The sequence below is a fragment of the Cricetulus griseus genome (genome assembly GCF_003668045.3).
Source record: "Cricetulus griseus strain 17A/GY chromosome 1 unlocalized genomic scaffold, alternate assembly CriGri-PICRH-1.0 chr1_0, whole genome shotgun sequence".
Lineage (NCBI taxonomy): Eukaryota > Metazoa > Chordata > Mammalia > Rodentia > Cricetidae > Cricetulus > Cricetulus griseus.
This window is the reverse complement of record NW_023276806.1, coordinates 52,054,747-52,074,912: the sequence shown is the minus strand read 5'-3', so window position 1 is coordinate 52,074,912 and position 20,166 is coordinate 52,054,747. Positions and strand designations below refer to the sequence as shown.

At 38.5% G+C, this 20,166-nt stretch overlaps 1 protein-coding gene across 2 annotated transcripts in view; it reads left to right on the top strand.

Annotated features, from left to right (window-relative positions):
* Nucleotides 1-18,643, top strand: part of St7l (suppression of tumorigenicity 7 like) — a 57,950-nt gene extending 39,307 nt beyond the window's left edge. The window contains exons 10-12 of one of the 2 annotated variants that reach the window (XM_035452038.1): nt 12,242-12,392; nt 13,996-14,088; nt 18,221-18,643. In XM_035452038.1, the coding sequence (XP_035307929.1) occupies nt 12,242-12,392; nt 13,996-14,088; nt 18,221-18,399 (423 nt within the window). In that variant the 3' untranslated portion in view covers nt 18,400-18,643. The remainder of the gene's footprint in view (nt 1-12,241; nt 12,393-13,995; nt 14,089-18,220) is intronic. The other variant, XM_027393872.2, reaches the window with a different exon arrangement.
* Nucleotides 18,644-20,166: the final 1,523 nt, after the last annotated feature.

The window sequence follows — 20,166 nt, the reverse complement described above, 5'->3', positions numbered from 1 at the left end:
AAGTATTTAAACAGGAACTATTTTCTGGCAATTTCCACATAATAAAACAGCTGTAGGTCTAGAGCTGTGCAATTTGGTTTTGTTTGTTTGTTTGTTTTTGTTTTTGTTTTCGAGACAGGGTTTCTCTGTGTAACAGTCCTAGCTGTCCTGGAGCTAGCTCTGTAGACAGGGCTGGTCTGGAACTCACAGAGATCCGCCTGCCTCTGCCTCCCAAGTGCTGGGATTAAAGGCATGTGCCACCACCACCCAGTGAGCTGGAAGTTATTAGAAATGTGGCAGAAAGATGATAAAAATCTCTTCAGACTAGGAATTTCCTTGAGGTATTCTATTAATATTGATTGTTTATACAGACTTTTTTTCTCCTGGCTGGATTTCACTGTATAATTTGATACCTATGATATAGTACTATAATAGCATGTTTCATGGTTTTTGACTTGTTCATTACTTGGCCATGGCTCTGGTTCAATAATTTTTTTTTAAGTCACTGAAAAAGATTCTGTATCCTTTAGCTACTATAGGAATAGTCAAATGTTTTTATTTTCAATAGAAATTATTTCACATATTTTAAATATCCCACAGCATTCTGTTTTATTCATTTTTAATGTCTCATATTCTTTATTTTTATGTGTATGGGTGTTTTGCTTATATGTTTGTCTGTGTACCATGTGCATGTCTGGTGCCTGTAGAAGCCAGAAGAGGATGATGGATCCCCTGAAACTGTACTTATAGACTGTTGTGAGCTGCCGTGTAGGTGGTGGGTATCGAATCCTGGTCTTATGGAAGAGAAGCCTGTGCTCTTAACCACTGAGCCATCTCTCCATCCCTGCCTTATACTCTTTATTTTCCATCCATAAAACAGTTTCATTCTCTTGGTTGAGATAATTTATATAATTCACTCTTTTTTTTTAGATTTTATTTATTTACTATATATACAACATTCTGCTTCCATGTATATCTGCACACCAGAAGAGGGCACCAGATCTATAACAGATGGTTGTGAGCCACCATGTGGTTGCTGGGAATTGAACTCAGGACTCTGGAAGAGCAACCAGTTGCTCTTAACCTCTGAGCCATCTCTCCAGCCCCATAATTCACTCTTTTAAAGTATAAAATTCAGTAGTTTCTGTCATATTCATATGATTGTAAAATCATTACCCCTATCTAATTCTGGAACATATTCATCATTCCAGAAAGAAGTACTGTACTGTACACTTTCCATTCCTCTTACCAGTCCTATTCTGCTTTCTGTTTCTATGATTTACTTGTTCAGAACTTTTCCTATTAGTAGACTTGTGCAATATGTGGCTTCTGTGCTTGACTTCTTTTATTTAGCATACTATAATGATACTTCTGTCCTTTTTATGGATGATAACATTCTGGTTATCTGTCTTCAGTGGGCATTAGAGTTGGTTCTGCTGTTTTGTTACCATGAACAGTACTGTTGTGAACACATACAAATGTTTGTGTGAGTACCTTTTTCCTTCTCTTTAGTGGAACTAATAGTTTGTATAGTGGCTCTATGCTTATTTTTGTGCTAAAGTATTTTTCTGAAATGACATACAGTCTTATCAGCAGCGTTTGAAGGCGTTCATTCTTTATATGCGTGCTCAATGTTGTCATTGTCTGCCTTTTTTGTTACAGTTATTCCGAAGTAGGTGTGAAATAGTACTTTATGGTTTTAATTTCCATTTCACCAATGGCCAGTGATTTGAGTATTTTTTTTTAATGTGCTTATTTGTATGTCATCTTTAAAGATCTATCCATTCAAGTTCTTTGTACATTTTTTTCTTGTTTTTGGGCATTTGGGGTTGGTTTGGTTTTTAGCTGTTCTGAGAAAATTCTTTCCCCACCCCAGCCCAGGTTTTCTTTTTCTTGTGTTTTGTGTATACCTGTAATCCCAGCACTCCGGAGGTAGAGGCAGGTGGGTCTTTGAGTTCTAGAATGTCAGAGGAAGATACATGGTAAGAACCTATCTTAAAAAATGACAAAAAACAAAAGAACAAAGTAAAATCCTTTATGGTTGATCAGAAATTGAATACTATAGGATGTTCTGAGTTTCATTAGTTTGTCATGGCTAACCTGAGCATTAGCAGCATATATAAAACAAACCAGTCAAGCAGTCATTTAATCAAGATTCTGAGTGGCACAGTAGAAGTAAAGAGAGAAATAGGGAAGTGGTGTTGAAGTCTATTGTCCAACTTCATAACACACTGAGACCTTTGCCTTTCCTTTATGTTGCTGTATGGCCTAACTGGGAGAGTTAGGCTGTGAAGTCCTATCTTTTTGCTCTATAGGGTGATGTGGAAAGGGGCTTTCCTACAAGTGTCTTCCCTGATCTCCTTTTCCTTTCTCTTCTTTATTCCTAACTCTGGTAGGTTTTGTGTTTTTCTTGCTTTGCTCACATAGCCATTCTGTTTACTTTCTCTCTGGGAATTGTGTAGACTCCCCAGTACGTACTCATGGACTCTGCATTCAGCCTGCCTGTCTAATCTCATAGAATGTGCACTGAGAACACTAATTACAGAGATAAATTGGTTCTTTGTGTGCATGACTGATCAAGAGCAAAGTACCTAATTTCAGATGTCTTCAGGGAGATTTTTCTTTAACCTCTGCCTTTAAGAGGAAGATTATAAAGCATTATCATTACTTCAGGTCAGAATTATATTGCTTTGGTCAAAAGCAGTTGTAAGATGTACAAAGTAATAGAAAAGAGTAATCTAATGATAAATTATGAAGATCAAAGCAGTTGAAAATTAAGTTGAATTTGAGTGTAAGCTTAGGTATGGTTTTAGACTCTTAAAGAAACCATCCATGCGCAAAGGTCCTCGGTTCGATCCCAAGCACTGAAAAAGGGGGAGAAGGGACAGAGAGCAAATGCTTGACCATATATCATCATACCTTTTAATTATAACTTACAGAGTAGCTTTAATTTTGATATGTTTAGTGAAAAGCAAGGGACTAACATACATATTTAGAAACTAGATTTGTGCCCGACATTTCTCTCATTTATTAACAGTACAGTACGGGGTTATTCAGAGGTCATTTATGAGGTCCAGCAGCACACACGAGGTGCTGGCTTTGCTTTGTTTCCAGCTATATTTATTTGCTGATAATTTCCAATTCATCTTTCAATGCTGGTTTGCTTGTCATCTACAGAGTTGTATTTCCATCCTCTAAAAGTAATTCAGATATTTTATTGTTTCAAACTGCATTTTAAATGTATTATAAGGATTTTCTTTACTTATTTCTTCATTTTGACTTATAACTTCATTATACCTTTCATTCAGTGTGTGTGAGTGTGTGTGTGTGTGTGTGTGTGTGTGTGTGTGTGTGTGTGTGTGTTAGAGGTGATGGTGGATATTGAGGCATGGCCTTCCTATGTATACCAGGCTGGCCTCAAACTCACAGCAGTCTCTTTGCCTTACCCTCCTAGTTCATGTAGAATGCCATATGTCTGGCTTTCCTACATTAATTTTTCCCTTTGCCATTTCCAAAGGACTAGCATATTTATAACCTTTAAAAGTCTTTCAGATCTAGACATCACCACTCTCATTAACTATTGTGTACCTGCACTACCTATTTTTAAAAATACACGTTATTATTTGTTGCTATTATTATTGAAGCAAAGGGTTTTTTATTTTATAAATTTTTATTTAAATTAGAAACAATCTTATTTTACATACCCCAGTTCCCTCTCCCTCTCATCTTCCCATGTTCCCCACCGACCCTCATCCCAACCCCCATTCTCGATCCAGGGAGGGTGAGGCTTTCCATAGGGGATCATCAAAGTCTGTTTGGGGCAGGGCCTAGGCCCTCCCCCATGTAGGAGGTTGAGAGAGTATCCCTCTGTGGAGAATGGGCTCATTCGTGCACTAGGAATAAATACTGGTTCCACTGCCTGAGGCCCCATAGACTGCCCAGGCCTCCTAACTAACACCCACATTCAGGGGGCCTGGTTCTGTCCTATGCTGGTTTCCCAACTGTCAGACTTAGTGTCCATGAACTCCCACTTGCTCAGGTCAGCTGTTTTTGTGGGTTTCCCCAGCATGGTCTTGACCCCTTTACTCATCACTCCTCCCTCTCTACAATTGGATTCTAGGAGTTGGGCTCATATAACAAATATTTTCCCTATTTTTCTTCATTCTTCTCTCATACATTACATCCAGACCAGTTTGCCCTCCCTCCACTCCTCCATTTCCCTGAGGGGAAAAAAAAAAAAAAAAAAAAAAAAGCAGGCCTCCCAGGGATGTCGACTGAACATGGCATAACAAGTTACAATAAGACTAGGCCTAAACCCTCATATCATGGCTAGAAGAGGCAACCCAGTAGGAGAAAAGGGGCCCCAAGAACAGGCAAAAGAGTCAGAGACACCAGCCCCCGACAACCATAACATGCATACAGAGAACCTAGCACAGTCCCATGCAGGCTCAGTGGTTGTCCCTTCAGTCTCTATGAGTCCCATGAGCCCTGTTTAGTTAATTCTGTGGGCCATGTTCTCTCGTGGTGTTCTTGACCCCTCTGTCTCTTACAATTCTTACTCACCCTTCTCTCCCTCTCTCTCTCCCTTTCCCTCTCTCTCTCTCTCTCCCTCTCCTTCTCCCCCCCTCTCTCTCTCCCTTCCCCCCTCTCTGTGTGTGTGTGTGTGGGGGGGGTCCCCTGGCTCCACCTAGTGTAGCAAGTTTTAAGTTTTTGGTTACTTGGTTGCTTGGTTGTATTTTTTGAGACAGTGTTTCTCTGTGTAACAGCCCTGGCTGTCCTGGAACTCACTCTGTAGACCAGGTTGGCCTCGAAGAGAGATGGGCCTAGCTTTGTCTCCCAAGTGCTGGGAATTAAAGGGGAGCACCATCACTGTCCAATTTGTTTTTTTAAGTTTTAAGTATTGGACTAATTTCTTTTGGTTGAGGAAATTTTAAGACAGCACAGCAATTAGACTGTGACATCATCAGGACTCACTGCTTTCTTCCAGATTCACAATGAAGAAAGTAAAATGTAGAGCAGAAAGGTCTGAAAAACTGCATTTTGGCTAGGAAAGGAGCTTGAACTTGGTTAAAGTTGCAGACAAAGCTAGTGATAAAGTAGCCGTATAAAAAGGCTTCATACTTTGTACTGGACAAGACCCTACACATTAAAATGTCCAGGATGTAGACCAAAGATCATTTTTAAAACATATGAAGGAAGAGTTCCAGAGCCTTTGGTGTGCCATGCTTAAGACAGCTACCTAGGGAAATGTTTTCCCTGATTTAGCCACACAGGCATGCAGAGGCCTCTACAATCATAGTCTAACAGGTCTAGTTTGAGGCTGCCTCTCAGACTGGTAGTGAAATTTCGAATCATTCCTGTGTTGCTGTTTTTGCAGGCATGCAGGACACAAGAGTGAAGTTTGCAACAAGGTTCCAGAAAGTCTGATAAGCTGGGCAATATGTTGCAGGGTCAGATTCCACAGAAAGGCATCTAGAATGGAATGTGTGAAGCTATGAAAGTGAATCCTAAGTTGCAGTAAAAACCCCAAGATGTTGGACATACCAGGAACATGAGATATCTATTTAAAAAAAAATGCTGCCGGCACTGAGTGGAATTTACCCAAGAGAGTGGCCATGTATGCTGCAAATACAGGGATGTAGTGGTGCAGCCACCCAAGCCACCCAAGCCTGTTGGAATTCAGATGATGCTACCATGAACCCTAGATGCTAGAAATGTTACTATAATGTTCATGCTTGCTATAGGGTATAGCAGCCTTGCCTTGGTCTGGCCTTTCCTTGTTATCCTTGTATCCTGAATGGGGATGTTTAGTCTGTGCCATTGTATATTTGAAGTCTGTTACTTTTTTTATAGTCTCACATTTGAAAGATATTTTTGAATCTTAGAAAAGATTTTGGACTTTTGAATAGTGTTGGAATTATAAGACTATGGAGACTTTTGAAATTGAAATGAATGTATTTTTCATTATGAGATGGCCATGAGCCTGTAGAGGCTGAGGGAGGAATGTTATTGCTAGAATGTGAAATGACCCACACAGCCTTATATGTTCAAGCCCTTGTTCCCCAGCTAGTAGCACTGTTTGGGAGGTTGTGGAACCTTCTAAACTGAGACCTAGCTGGCAGACATAGGGCTGTTGGGGGAGGCTTAAAGATTCTAGGCTGCCTTTACTTCTAGCAGAAACTCTGCTTCTTAGTCCTTCAAGATATATCAAGCCACATCACCGTGGGCCCTGGTGTTTCAACCATCATTCCTTCCCTGCTATGATGGACTGTATTCCTCAAACCATGAGCCAAAATAAACCTCTCTTTCCTTAAGTGGCTTCTGTCAGAGTAGCATAAACTAATGGATACAATATGGTTCAATGTCCTCTACCCCTTCAGCACTCCTGTCACATTTTGGCAGAGAGGGATCCTTTTTAATGCTTCTATTCCTGTCTGTAAGAAGAGGACCTCTTGGGAGTTGGAGAGGTGAGTCTGCAGTTAAGAGCACTTGTTGCTCTTGCAGAAGACCTGGGTCTGGTTCCCAGCACCATATGGTGGGTCAACCATACATAACTTTAGTTTCAGAGGATCTGATGCTTTCTTCTGCCTTCTGCAGGCACCAGGCATGCATGTGGTGCACAGATAAACATACAAACAAAACACATAAATAAATAAGCCTAAAAAATAAACAATTCTCATACATTGCAGAACACTATTTTTAAACATAAAATAGCCTCTTTTCTTAGTCATCATTTTATATTGGTGCTCTGACTAGTATATAACACTCAGTAAATATTGGTAAATAGATGTATATATAGTTTAGAATTATGTTTTTTTAATTTAGAGATCAGTGTTTTAAGCTCATTATCATTTTAAGTAATTTCCTTAAGTTTTTGCAAGTTTGGCTAATGATAGTGTGTTTTACTTTTAAGGATAGTAGTATAATTCTATCATGATGTCATTTCTTAACATTATTAAATAATTCAACTCTTAATGAATAATTGTATATTAATTAAAATGTTTCTATATAGAAACAGAAACAGACATGTAAGATTACTGTGTGAAGTAAGAAGCATGTTGCACAACTGTTTGATCCAATAGTCATTATAGTATATACAGGAGCTAGGACCATAGCTCAGCCATGAGCTTGTTAGCACGTGACTGGCCCTGAGTTCAGTCCCCAGCATCACACCAAGAAGTGTTCTGTGTGTGAAAAGGAATCTAGGTGGACAAATCATTATCTTTATTTTTCTTTTGTTCTCCAAACATGAAATACTTGCTTTTTATTGCATAGCTCTTTTAACTTCTATGGTTTTATACATCACACATATGTTTTTCTAAGCAGAAAAAGACAGAAATAAAACCATCTTTCAGTTTTCACCTTATTCTCCTTATAAAAGTAAAGTCTAGGTAGCTAGCTTTTCTTTGTTGTTACTATTTTTTTGTTTTGTTTTGTTTTTGTTTCTCCAGAGTTAAAAAATGCCTTTGACAGGGCTGGGGTGATGACTCAGTGGGTAAAATGCAAACTGCACAACCATAGAGACTTGTGTTCTGATCCCCAGCACCCATGTAAAGCCAGGTGTGGTGAGCTTGTATGTCTGTAATCCCAACACTGTCAGGGGGAGGGGAGGGTTGTCAAGTGTGACAGAGACAGGCAAATTCCAGGGGCTCCCTGGCCAACCATTCTAGCCAAAACAGTGAGTTCCATGTTCAATGAAAGACCCTGTCTCAAAAAGTAAGTTGGTGATGCCAGGGAGGTGACCTGATAGGTAAATGTGCTTGCTGATAATGCAAGCTTGACAACCTGAGTTCAATCACCAGAGCCCATATAAAGGTGGAAGAGAAAACAAACTCCACAAAGTTGTTTCTCTGACCTCTAGGCACACACACACACACACACACACACACACACGCACACGCACACGCACACGCACACGCACACACACACACCGCCCTACTACTATTATTACATAATAATATAATGACAACAATAAAGAAAAGTTTTGAAAATAGGGAGTAATAGAAGAAAACATGTGGCATTGACGTATAGGCTCCACAGTCTACTCCTGTGTACACACATGCTCACACACACACCTCCATATAAAAATGTCTGTTAGTAAAAAATGATATGAGTTTGAAGACATTTTGTTGTATATATCAGCTCAGTTCAGTTCATTATGTGCTAGATACTATAGAGTATGAAGGATAGAGTTTCTGTTGTGCATTAACTTATAGCCTACACTGGATAGCATAAATTCCTGAATAGCAATTTCTGAGGGGCATAAAATAAGTATTGTAATAACATTGTATCTTATTTTAAGTGTACTTTTGTATGTTTATGTTAGGGAATGAATCTAAGGCCTGGAACATGGTGAGGACTTGCTCTACATTGAGGTGTCCCCAAGATCCATTAAGTACATTTAAAAAAGGATTTATTTATTTTTATTTTATGAATGTTTTCCCTATATGGATGTATGTGCATCATGTGCTTTCCTGATGTCCACAAAGACTAAAGCAGAGCCTTGGATCCCTTGGAACTAAAGTCATAGATGGTTGTGAGGTGCCACGTTGGTGCTGGGAACCAAACCCAAAACCTTTGGAAGCAATCAGTGCTTTAACCACTGAGCTAACTCTCCAGCACCAGGTACTTTTTTTTATATACTGATTTTTTTCTTATATTTTAGGAACCAAATTTTATTTTGGTAGAAATTGAAAAAATATTTTGCTTTAAAGTCAAATTGAAAAGGACATTTGGGCTATTAAGAGTTATTATGCAGTGTGCATGGCATCCTGAATTCCAATATTGATCCCAAACCAAAACAAAATAGAAATCAAATTTAAAATCAAATTTAAAAATATGAATTATAATTTCTTATTAAGTGTGCCACATTTATTTATGTACTATGTATATTGATCCAAGAATAATTGACAGTGAAAATAAAGGTTTATAGTTACTGTTTAAAAAATGTTTTCTGGACATATTAAGTTGATATGATTAACCAAATATCTTTGCCTATATGTGCCCAAACCCTAAATACCACGTTATAAGCTTTGTTTAAAGCTTCCACATTCTAAATGAAAATGAGTGGGACTTTCCCCAATCCCCACATTTCTGAGTTATAGTTTTAGGAGAAAGGACATGACTTAAGAATTAAACATTTTCCTCTGGAGCTGTGACACTGTCTAATGATGCCATCCCACTGTGGTAATACTGCTTCCTACTGAAGAAGCGCTTAGTGCACTTGCAAGGAGCCTGAGGAATCATGTCAGAGGTCAGCCATTGGGGTCCATTTTCCCACAGCCGCCTGGTGTGAGTGATCTTTTACTGTGTTTCAAAAAAAAATGGGCCAGGATTAGAGAGGATTAGAAAGAATATTACCCGCCTGAATATAGGCCCAGGGTGCTGAGGAGAGAGAACCCAACCAGGCAGCAAATGGGCTTTGCCTGACCAGGATGCAACCTCAGCTGCATTCCTTTTAAGAAACTGAATGGGAAATGTTAAGTACCCAAACTGGATTAGTAAATAATCTCATAGTTTGTGACATCTGCTAAAATAAATTGATGAGCAGACTGCATTCTTACACTTTAAGGAGCCAGAAACATCAAGAGTAGGAGTAATTAAAGATGGGCAATGAGCTCAGTAATGCATGGAGAGGCACACTGAATAAACAAATACCATTTTAGATGTATTAGTACAATGAGTATGTAAATATTAATTACTTCAGGCTTAAGATTTGAAATCCTTACAACTTTTTTATTTCTAAAATTCTCCCTGAATCTTGCTGCTTATAAGAAAGCTTAAAAATTACAGCTTCCGTTCTTTGTGTTCTTTACAACTTACACTCTGAGATTCGTGAGACACCCTCTCTTTACTTTTTACATGATTTTTAAACTTCGTATAATACATGTAGGATTTGCCTTCACGACACATCAGTTAGTAGCAAATTGCTTATGCTCAGAGAGGTTCTTCAAATCTGCTCTAGAAGGCAAATGCATACACTTCAGTTTTAGAAGGAATTTAGCTAAATTCTTAAGGTTTTGTTTAAAGTCTGCCACTATATTAGATCTGGTGTGCCAGTGGCTACTTTTATATCTTTCTTAGGAAAAATTATAAACTTGGTTAATGTAATAACTATGGTAATACTGATTTTAGTCTCTGCTTTTGTGTTTCTGGCTGTTTGTTTGTTTGTTTGTTTGTTTGTTTTGTTTTTCGAGACAGGGTTTCTCTGTGTAGCTTTGGAGCCTATCCTGGCACTCGCTCTGGAGACCAGGCTGGCCTTGAACTCACAGAGATCGGCCTGCCTCTGCCTCCCGAGCATATTTCTGGCTTTTTGACTTGCTGAAGATTGAGCTCAGACCCTTGGACATGCTCAGCAAGTTATTTACCATTCCGCTGAACCCCAACCCCCAACTTCTGTTATAGATTATAAAATTAGAAGGAATGTTTTCTTCAAGAGTTTGAGATAAGATGGGCACGGTGGCGGTGCATATCTACAATCCTGGTCCTTAAGAGGCTGTGGCAGAAGAATCACAAGTTTGAAGCTAACCTGGGATACAGAATAAGACACAGTCTCAGGGGCACTTCATGCATGCCTTAAATGTGTGGCTCGGTGCCTGTGCTTTGAGTGTGTCTTCTGTTTTCACATTTGCTCACTCCTAGTGTAATTATCCATATTCTGATCATCTTTAAATATCAACTCAAATCAACATGTACTTATTATATATCTCAGCATTACCACCCCAAGGTGGTCTCAAGAGAAATGAGACATATTTATACCAAAATTTGTGCATAAATACTTGTTGATATTACCATTTGCTTTTGTTTCTTGTTTGCTTGCTCTTTCTCATTTTTTGGTTTATTTTGTTTTGTTTCTGAGACAGATTCTCATGTTTGCCAGCTTGGCCTTGAACTCAGTGTAGTCAAGGTTGATCTTGAACTCTGATCCTTCTGCTTCTACCTCCTGAGTACTAGGATTACAGGTGTGCACCACCATATTTGGTTTATGTGCTAGATATCAAGCCCAGGGCTTCATGCATGCTAGGCAAGCAATCAACTGGGCTATGCCCCAGCCCAGCATTATTATTTCCAAAAGCCAAAAAGTGGAGGGGACACATGCCTAACAGCTAATGACTGGATAAATAAACATGGTGCATTTATGAGGAATGTTATTTGACTCTAAAGAGCTATGGGGACCAACATGTGTTGTGACCTAGATGAACCTCAAAACTACTAAGTGAAAGAAACCAGTCACAAATTTCCACATATCAATTATATATTATTCATAACAGTATTATGATAATATATTATTCCATCTGTATGAAGAATAGGCAGTTTGGAGACAGAAACATAGGTTAATGCTTAGCTCAGAGGGACAGGAAAGATGAGACAGTGAGAATAAATGGTATCAGAGGGTCCAGTGTTCCCCTCTGAGGTAATGGAATGTGTCCAAATTGACTGTGGTGATGGATGCACATGTTTTTTAATATAATAAAAAACATTGAGTTCTCTATTTCAAATAATCTAAGTCTATGCTATATGAATTACAGTTCAAGAAAGCTGGTTTTTTGTTTGTTTGTTTGTTTTTTCGAGATAGGGACTCTCTGTGTAGCTCTGGCTGTCCTTGAACTCAACAGAGATCTGACTTCCTCTGTCTCTTCTGGGATTAAAGTCTTGCGCCACACTGCCCCGAACAAAGCTGTTTTAAAAACAAGATAAAATTAGTATTTCTTACTCACATATCCATTGCTTATACTTTTATAAGGACCCCACCACAATCTGATTATAATTATTTACTTAAGAAATCTGTTTTTCTCATTATGTTATGGGTTTTTTGGTGTTCTCTAGTGAGCATACTGTCTTGTACTTAGTGAATTTTAATTAATTGCCTTTACCCCATAGCTAAAATTTCCACCAATACAATAGGAAAAGAAAACAGAATTTAATGATGTCACAAAATTCTTTCAAGAAGCTGTATTTTCTGATTTATATTTAATTGTTTTTTGGAAAGTATTTGCTCTCATAGTATTTCCTCAATTTAATTTTGTATTTGCAAGGTCACATAAGCTGTTTGTCAGTTTGTTTTTACCTATAGGAAACTCTCACATTGGAAGTTTGCAAGTGTAACAAACACTTTAAACAAGTTTTCAGTTGGAACTGCATGTTATTTTAACTAGTTTAATGTGTGTGTGTTTAAACCAATTTGTAACATTTGAGTAAATGTTTTGTGGATGTTTGCACTTAACACAATTTAATTTCTTGGTATGGATGTGTTCTTTTGCAGTACTTACTAGAGATGAAAAGTTTAATTTTACCTCCGGAACACATTCTGAAGCGAGGAGATAGTGAAGCAATTGCCTATGCTTTCTTTCATCTGCAGCACTGGAAACGGATAGAAGGTGCTCTCAATCTCCTGCAGTGTACGTGGGAAGGCAGTAAGTATTCTTTGCCAGATGTAATGCTAATCTTTGACTTAATGTTCATTACATCCACATGCAGTCTTTTAAAGTGAGGTTGTGTGGATTTCAGAAGGACTTGGATTGGTTTTAAGCGATCTCTGTGGCATTATATTTGGTAGAAGAAATAATTTAATACATATTGATGCCACATTTAGGAAAAGCAGAATGAGGAACTATTAGGATATTTTGCTTAAGTTGAGTATTTGTAGTGAGAGAAAATGAAAATGTATGCCTTTTAGCTTATAAGCTTTTTTTTAAAATAAATTTTTATTTAAATTAAAAACAATCTTATTTTACCAATCCCAGTTCCCTCTCCCTCCTGTCCTCCTATGTCCCTCACCGACCCCCTCATCCCACCCCCATCCACTCCCCAGGAGGGTGAGGCCTCCCATGAAGGACCATCAAATTTGGGGCAGGACCTAGCCCAGCCCCCCCCCCCTGTATCTAGGCTGAGAGAGAGTATCCCTCCATAGGAAATGGGCTCCCAAAGCCCATTCGTGCATTAGGGATAAGTTCCACTGCCAGTGGTCCCATAGACTGCCCAGGCCTCCCCACTGACACTCACTTTCAGGGGGCCTGGTTCAGTCCTATGATGGTTCCCCAAGTGTGTAACTTATACTGCATTTCATGCATCTGGATGAATGATCTCCTTCCTTATGTTAGCACTGATTATTGAGTGATGCTGGACAGATGATGACTTTCATGATCCTGAACCAGATTTGAATAGTCTTTCTTTTGTAAAAATAATATTTTATTTTATGTATGTGGGTATATGACTGTGTGTTCTTTTTTTATTATTTTATTTTATTTTATTAGTTCTAGTTAGGGAACAAGCTTATTTCAAGTCCCTTCTCCCTCTCCCTCCCCCACCCCAATCCTCCTCCCCACCCCAGCCCCCACCCACCTCCCACCCCCACGCCCACCTCCCACCCCATCCACCCACACGCAGGGTAGGGTGTTCTTTTTTTTTTTTTAAAGATTTATTTATTTTATTATGATTTTGCTTCCATATATATCTGCACACCAGAAGAGGGCACCAGATCTCATAATGGATGGTTGTGAGCCACCATGTGGTTGTTGGGAATTGAATTCAGGACCTCTGGAAGAGCAGTCGGTGCTCTTAACCGCTGAGCCATCTCTCCAGTCCCTGACTGTGCATTCTTATAGAAGACTTTTGTGAGCCTCATAAGTGGAATACTAAGCCATCAAGAACTCTTTTAGCTTGAGAGTCACAAGTATCCCCTTCCTGTTTCTTGAAGATTCCTATAGGAGTTAAGTCCATGATTGTGATGAAGAGACTAAGGCAAAGAAGGCCTCAGCCAATGTTATTTTCTAACATTCATTCCATTTAGACTCAGACTAAACCACTCCCTGTTCTCTTAGTAAATCTTATTCTTTCCCCATGCATTCTTCCCCTATGTGTTTTTCTGTTCATTTTATTTCATCTAAAATGTCTCTCCAGAAAAGAAGATAAAATGCTTTGTGGAAAAAAGTTACAAAAATATGTCTGCAGAATAGGTTTGATTTATGGCATAGATGAGTGAGATAAAATCGAATGCTAATGTATTTTTCTTCTCAGCTTTTAGAATGATTCCATACCCATTAGAGAAAGGACATCTATTTTACCCTTATCCCAGCTGCACAGAAACTGCTGATAGAGAGCTACTGCCTAGTAAGTAAATACTTCTGTTTTCTTCAACTTACAAGTAATTATTTAGATTATTTTTAGATTGTTTCTGTGTTAGTCACCTTTTTGTTGTTAGTTTCATTGTGTGTGTGTGTGTGTGTGTGTGTATGTATGTGTGTTGGGGTTGTTTGTTTGTTTGTTTTATTTGAGACAGGGTCTCACTATGTATTCCTGGCCTGGAAATCACTAGGTAGACTACAGAAGCCTTGAACTCACAGAGATATAGCTGCTTCTGAGTCCTGGGATTAAAGGTGGTCATGCTCTATTATTCACCTTCTTGTTACTATAATGAAATATATGACACGGGGTTTGTGAAGTAAGATTATTGAGCTTGGATTTTGGAGGTTCAGAGTATCCAGGGAGAATCTCGGGTTCTGAGTAGGGGCTTCCCCTTGACAGATAATCCAGTGAAGTGCATAGCGAGAGCAGGAACATGTATGCAAATAAGCCAGTGATTCTATCTTGAACTAGAAAGAGGGAGGGAGGGAGAGGAAGGAAGGAAGGGAGGGAGGAAGAAAGGAAGGAAGGAAGGAAGAAAGGCAAGCTTGCTTCCCACAATCCCTTCTCTTGCCCCAAGATCTTCCTACTAGACCTCTTAAAGGTTCTACTTCATAATATTGCCACCCAAGGGACCAAATTTCTAACACACAGATTTTTGAAAGGACACAAATAATAGTGTTTTCTATCCTAGAGTTTTCATGTTATTTTTATTGATGTGTCTGTGTATGTACACACATGTGTCTGCAGGTGCCCACAGAAGCTAGGAAAGGATATTGTGGTACAGAAATCTGTGAGCTGTCTCGTGTGGCTGCTGTGAACTCAGGCCCTCTGCAAGAGCAGCAAACATTCATAACTACTGACCCCATCTCTCCAACTTGTTTGTGTGTGTGTGGGGGGATATGTATGTGTTCATATTGTTGTCTGCATGCCCATGTGGATATCAGAGGTCAACACTGGATATCCTCCTTGATGGCTTTCCTTCTTATTTTTTTCATCAAAGTCTTTTATTAAATCTGGGGCTCAGATTCAGCTAGGCTGCCTGGCCAGTAAGCACCACAGATCTTCCTGACTGTGACTTCCTAGCTCTAGAGTTACAGGAATGGTGCATTTGGCTTTTTCTGTGGGTATTGAGACTCTGAACTCAGGTGTTTATGCTTGTACAGCAAGCATTTTACTCAGCCATCTCACCAGCCCCACAAGTCCTGGAGAGCTTGTATTTTATCTAAGTGTTCATACCTAGTTCATTCAGCTGTAGACTAGAAACAAGATCAGGTTATTTGAATAGAATTGCCAGGGGCCCTGACATTTCTTTTTCTGTCTCACAAAAGAGACTAAGCAGTTATCATTTCTAGGTACCCAAAGGAGTCCTTTACAAGGCTGGGATTACGGGGGTGGGAGGGCGCTGTATCATATGAGGAGTAACCTAAGGGTGAAATCAAGATGGCAAGAAAGTGAGTGAAGATTGAGTGAAGGAGTAGTCAGACACAAGAACTAGATACACTAGTAACTAAAGGAGAAGAAACTTCCCAGTGAGGAGGAGTAGCTGAGATACCAGGAAAGGCAATTACTGAGAAAAATCTATTGACTTTGGCAATTAGGAGGTCATTAGTGAGAGAAATTGCATTTGCCTACTTAGGGTGGGGTTAACTATTATTTTTCCAATTAAAAAGGAACAGAGACTTTTAAGGCAAAGAAATCAACTTTTAAGTCAATCATTATAAAGTGTATTATACCTGGGCGTGGTAGCTCATGCCTATAATCCTAGCCTTTGGAAGGCAGAGGAGTGAGGATTATTTATTTTTAATGATTTATTTGTTTTCATTTCATTTGCCTTGGTGTTTTGCCTGCATGTATATCTGTATGAGGGCATCAGATCCCCTGAAACTGCAGTTACAGACAGTTGTGAGCTGACATGTGGGTGCTGCGAATTGAACCTGGATCCTTTGGAAGAACAGTCAGTGCTCTTAACCACTGAGCCATCTCTCCAGCCCACATATTAATATTTCTTAAGTCAGAACCAGGAGCTGCAAGATCACAGTTAGAGATTTTTTTAAATATATATATTTTAAATTATTAGTTATTTTTATGTATATGGGTGTTTGCCTGCATATATGTCTTCATGCATACCCGATGCCTGAAGAGTCCAGAAGAGGATGTCCGATCCCCTGGAGTTACAGATTATTGTGAAATGCCATGTGGGTGCTGGGAATTAAACCTGGGTCCTCTGGAAGAGTAGCCAGTGCTCTTAACCACTGAGCAATCTCTCCAACCCCCAGTTATGTTTTTTTTCTCATCAAAAAAACCTTTTGATAAGACTTTCATTAAGTCTTAACTCCATACATGGTTCAAGTTCCAGGACATAGACATAGAGGAATATGCTGGAGCGTCTTGTTTGATTATAGTATGTGTTCTTACAGTATATTTTTCTGTTTCTGACTGTGGTGGAATGAACACATTTTTAATAATGTGGAGTTCTAATACCCAGGAGTACTTAATGGTTTTTGTTTTTAATTCTCCTTCAGCCTTGATATGACTCACAGCTTTCTGGAATTTGCTTATAGACTCCTAAGTGGAAACTTGAACTATTCCCCTAGTTCATATAGCTGTTTTGTCATCTGTTATGCCTCCTGATAAATTTTTCTTTACAAGCCAGTGATGAAATTTGAACTTTCTTTCCAAGGGAGTGTTTCTGTACTAGTCAGTCATCCATTATATTGATGTATTAGCCAAACATTGACTGACAAGTGAAGCTACGGAAAGTAATCCAAAAAGAAATAATTAGGTCTCTCCTACAATATAAAAGTCTCATATTTTAGTAAGTTTTCTTATTAAAGCTGTACAATCTTACTGTATTATAAAGTGAAAACAATATTATTTATCTTCAGGTTATTTCAACAATTAAATGAGAACTTTAAAAACCATAAAATGCTTTAGGGTTTAGCTGATATGAATTTTACTGTCTAATTCCCCACCTTCTGAAATACCAGAGTTTGTTTCTCTGTTTGCTGGGAGAAATCCAGCTCTCATGGATGAGGGGTAGAGCAGAAGGGACAGCTGGTTCTCCAGGTGCTGAAAGAGAAATGCTGACAGTTTCTAGTGCTTGTAGCTTTTACCAAGTTCAGTGCTATTGTGCTTCTACATGAAATATGACTTGAGACTCTGGAGATCTTCTGAATTTTTTAAATGAATTTAGTTTTTATATTACTTCCTGAGTATAGTAGAAGATGTATAAAATATTGTAGCTATTGAAGGAAACTTGGGTATAACTTCCTCTGTTAGTAGTTACGTTTTTAAAAATGAAATTTATAGCTGACCTTGGTTCAGCATGGAGTTAGTCATTCCTCACTGCTGCAGGATATTACAGCAGGAATTCCTGGGTTGGTGTCCTAGCAGTCAACTTCCTGACTAATGAAGTCTTCACATAGCTCTCAGTATAAAAGGAATTTATTGAACACCTACTGTGCATTGGGCACTCTAATAGACTTAGCTCTAGATTATTGTTATTCAAGTACTTTGAATAATATATAAGTAGTTGAATAAAATTGGTAATGAGACTTTCAAACACTAGAAAAATAATACGTGTATAAATGTGATAAAATAAGGCAAAGAACTTCATTTATGGCCAGAGCCTTGGCTTCCTGGTTCTGTTTTCATGACATTTGGTAAAGTGTCACACATAGAGCATAGTAATAACTGAATAAAATTATTAAGCAGTGGTTCTGGGAAATCCCCCAAGACATGTCTATCTCTTTATCTCTACACTACTTGCTGAGCTTTCAAAGTACGAGAATTAATAACACTCACATTTATTAAGTGCCTACATAACACTCCATAGCAACTTCTACAGGGTTTAGTGCACAGCTAATAAGTGACAAAGCTCTTTTTCAAAGCCACCTCAGCATGACTTTATAGTTCATGTTCTTTCCCACGATGCCATCCTGTTCCCAGACCCCAGTACGGTCATCTCACTGTGCAGATACACTGAATAGCTTTCTTTTACCTTTGTTCTTGTTATTTTTTAACCAGGTTTTTAATTTTCAAAGCTAGGTTTAATTTAAAAATATTAGAACTGGTTTGTGCTGGAACAAAACTCACTCTTACCAATTTTCTCTTGCAGCTTTTCATCATGTTTCTGTTTACCCAAAAAAGGAGCTGCCTTTCTTCATCCACTTTACAGCAGGGCTCTGTTCCTCTACAGCAATGATAGCATTTCTCACACACCAGTTTCCTGAAGTCATGGCTGTTTTTGCTAAAGCCGTGAGTATGATCTCAAGGACTTGTGTGGAGTATTTGTAAGACATCACGGGAAAGCGGCTCTGGTCTGTGCTAACCCACACGAGCAGTGAAAGATACTTGTAAACAGCAAGAACTGCTTTGTAAAGCTTCTACCATAAATATGTCAACCATGAACTCTGGTGATGTGAATGTCTGTTGCTTAAAAGTTTAAGAATACAATGCTGTCACACTATGTAGTTGGCCTTTGTAATTACTTGGGTGATTAAGGCGGCATTCCTTACCAACTAAAGAATAATCCAATTTTTCTTTATCTCTAGTGTATTTTCTTTGATATTTAAAAACTTTACTAATTTTGTAAACAAACCTTTTGAGTTTTTCCATTTAAATGAAGTCATGAGTTCAAAATATTTTCTGATTTTTAACTCAAGAGTAAAACAGTGGTGGAGAATAAGTGCATAAAAGGCACAGGTGGGATATTTGCCCTGCACATAGAATGTGCTTCTTGACTCAAAGGTTCTCCCGGTTTTTGTATCTGCACCCTTGTATTGGCTTTTTCCAGTCTTTAGTATGGAATATACTATATTATATGTATAATATAGTATATATAGTCACCCTTTATTTTAATTTTAACCCTTTGATTTTGAGTTCCTTCCCTATTTCCTGACTGAGGACTGGTTTGTTTGTTTGTTTTGAGGCAGCAACTCTCTGTGTAGTCCTGGCTGTCCTGGAACTCACTCTGTAGACCAGGCTGGCCTCAAATTCACAGAGAGCCTGCTTCTGCCTCCATAGTGCTGGGACTAAAGACATGCCACCACTGTCTAGCTGATGACTGATATTAAAATTGTATCTCTTATCATTCCTCTACACAGATTTATTAATTAATATACCAAAAATAATTTTTAAATAATTTTAAAAATGCATATTTCTTGGGGGTTGCCAAGATGATTCAACAGGTAAAGTACTAAGCCTAATCTAAGCAATCTTAAATTCAAACTCACATAAAGGTAGAGGGGAGAATCAAGTTTACAAAGTTGTTCTCTAACCTTCATATATGTCATGATGCCTGTGCCTCCCCCATTATGCAAGCACAATAATAATAAATTAACTATAAGCAAATAAATACATACCCCTTTTATATCCTAGCATATTCACCAAATAATGGGTTAAAACCCAAAAGAAAGTGTTGTTTTATTATATTCCCAAACATAAAACAATGCACTGAGAGCCATAGAGGAATCAGTTTATTTGGTAGTATATTTTCTATATATATGTGCTTCCATTATAACTACTTGTTTTTCTCATAGTTTCTTTTCCTGATATAAGTAGAGTTTATTTTAGACAATGGTGGTGGCACGCACCTTTAATCCCAGCACTCGGGAAGCAGAGGCAAGTAGATCTATGTGAGTTTGAGGCCAACCTGGTCTACAAAGCAAGTTCCAGGACAACCAGGGTTACACAGTGAAACACTGTCTCAAAAAACAAAACAAACAAACAAACCAAAAAAAGACAAAAAGTTGATCTTTTGCCTTACAGATTAGTTAGCTCATATGGCACCCATGCTGTGGACACTGGTTCCCCTTCTCTCCAAAGGTCAACTGTATGATGTATTAAGATGCAACTGGCTGTAAGCCTAAGAGTCTGAGTATGCATTTGATTTTGAGTCAAGCTCTGAGCCAATTAACTTCCCACTGCTGCTCAGGGAGTGTAGATGTGTGAGTTGCAGACTGTCTATTCCATTTCCTCTTAGTATAGAAAGGAAGCTTAGTAATGAAATGAATTTTACTGTTGATTGCTGTGGTCTTGATGGGGAATGAGTGCATCTGAAAC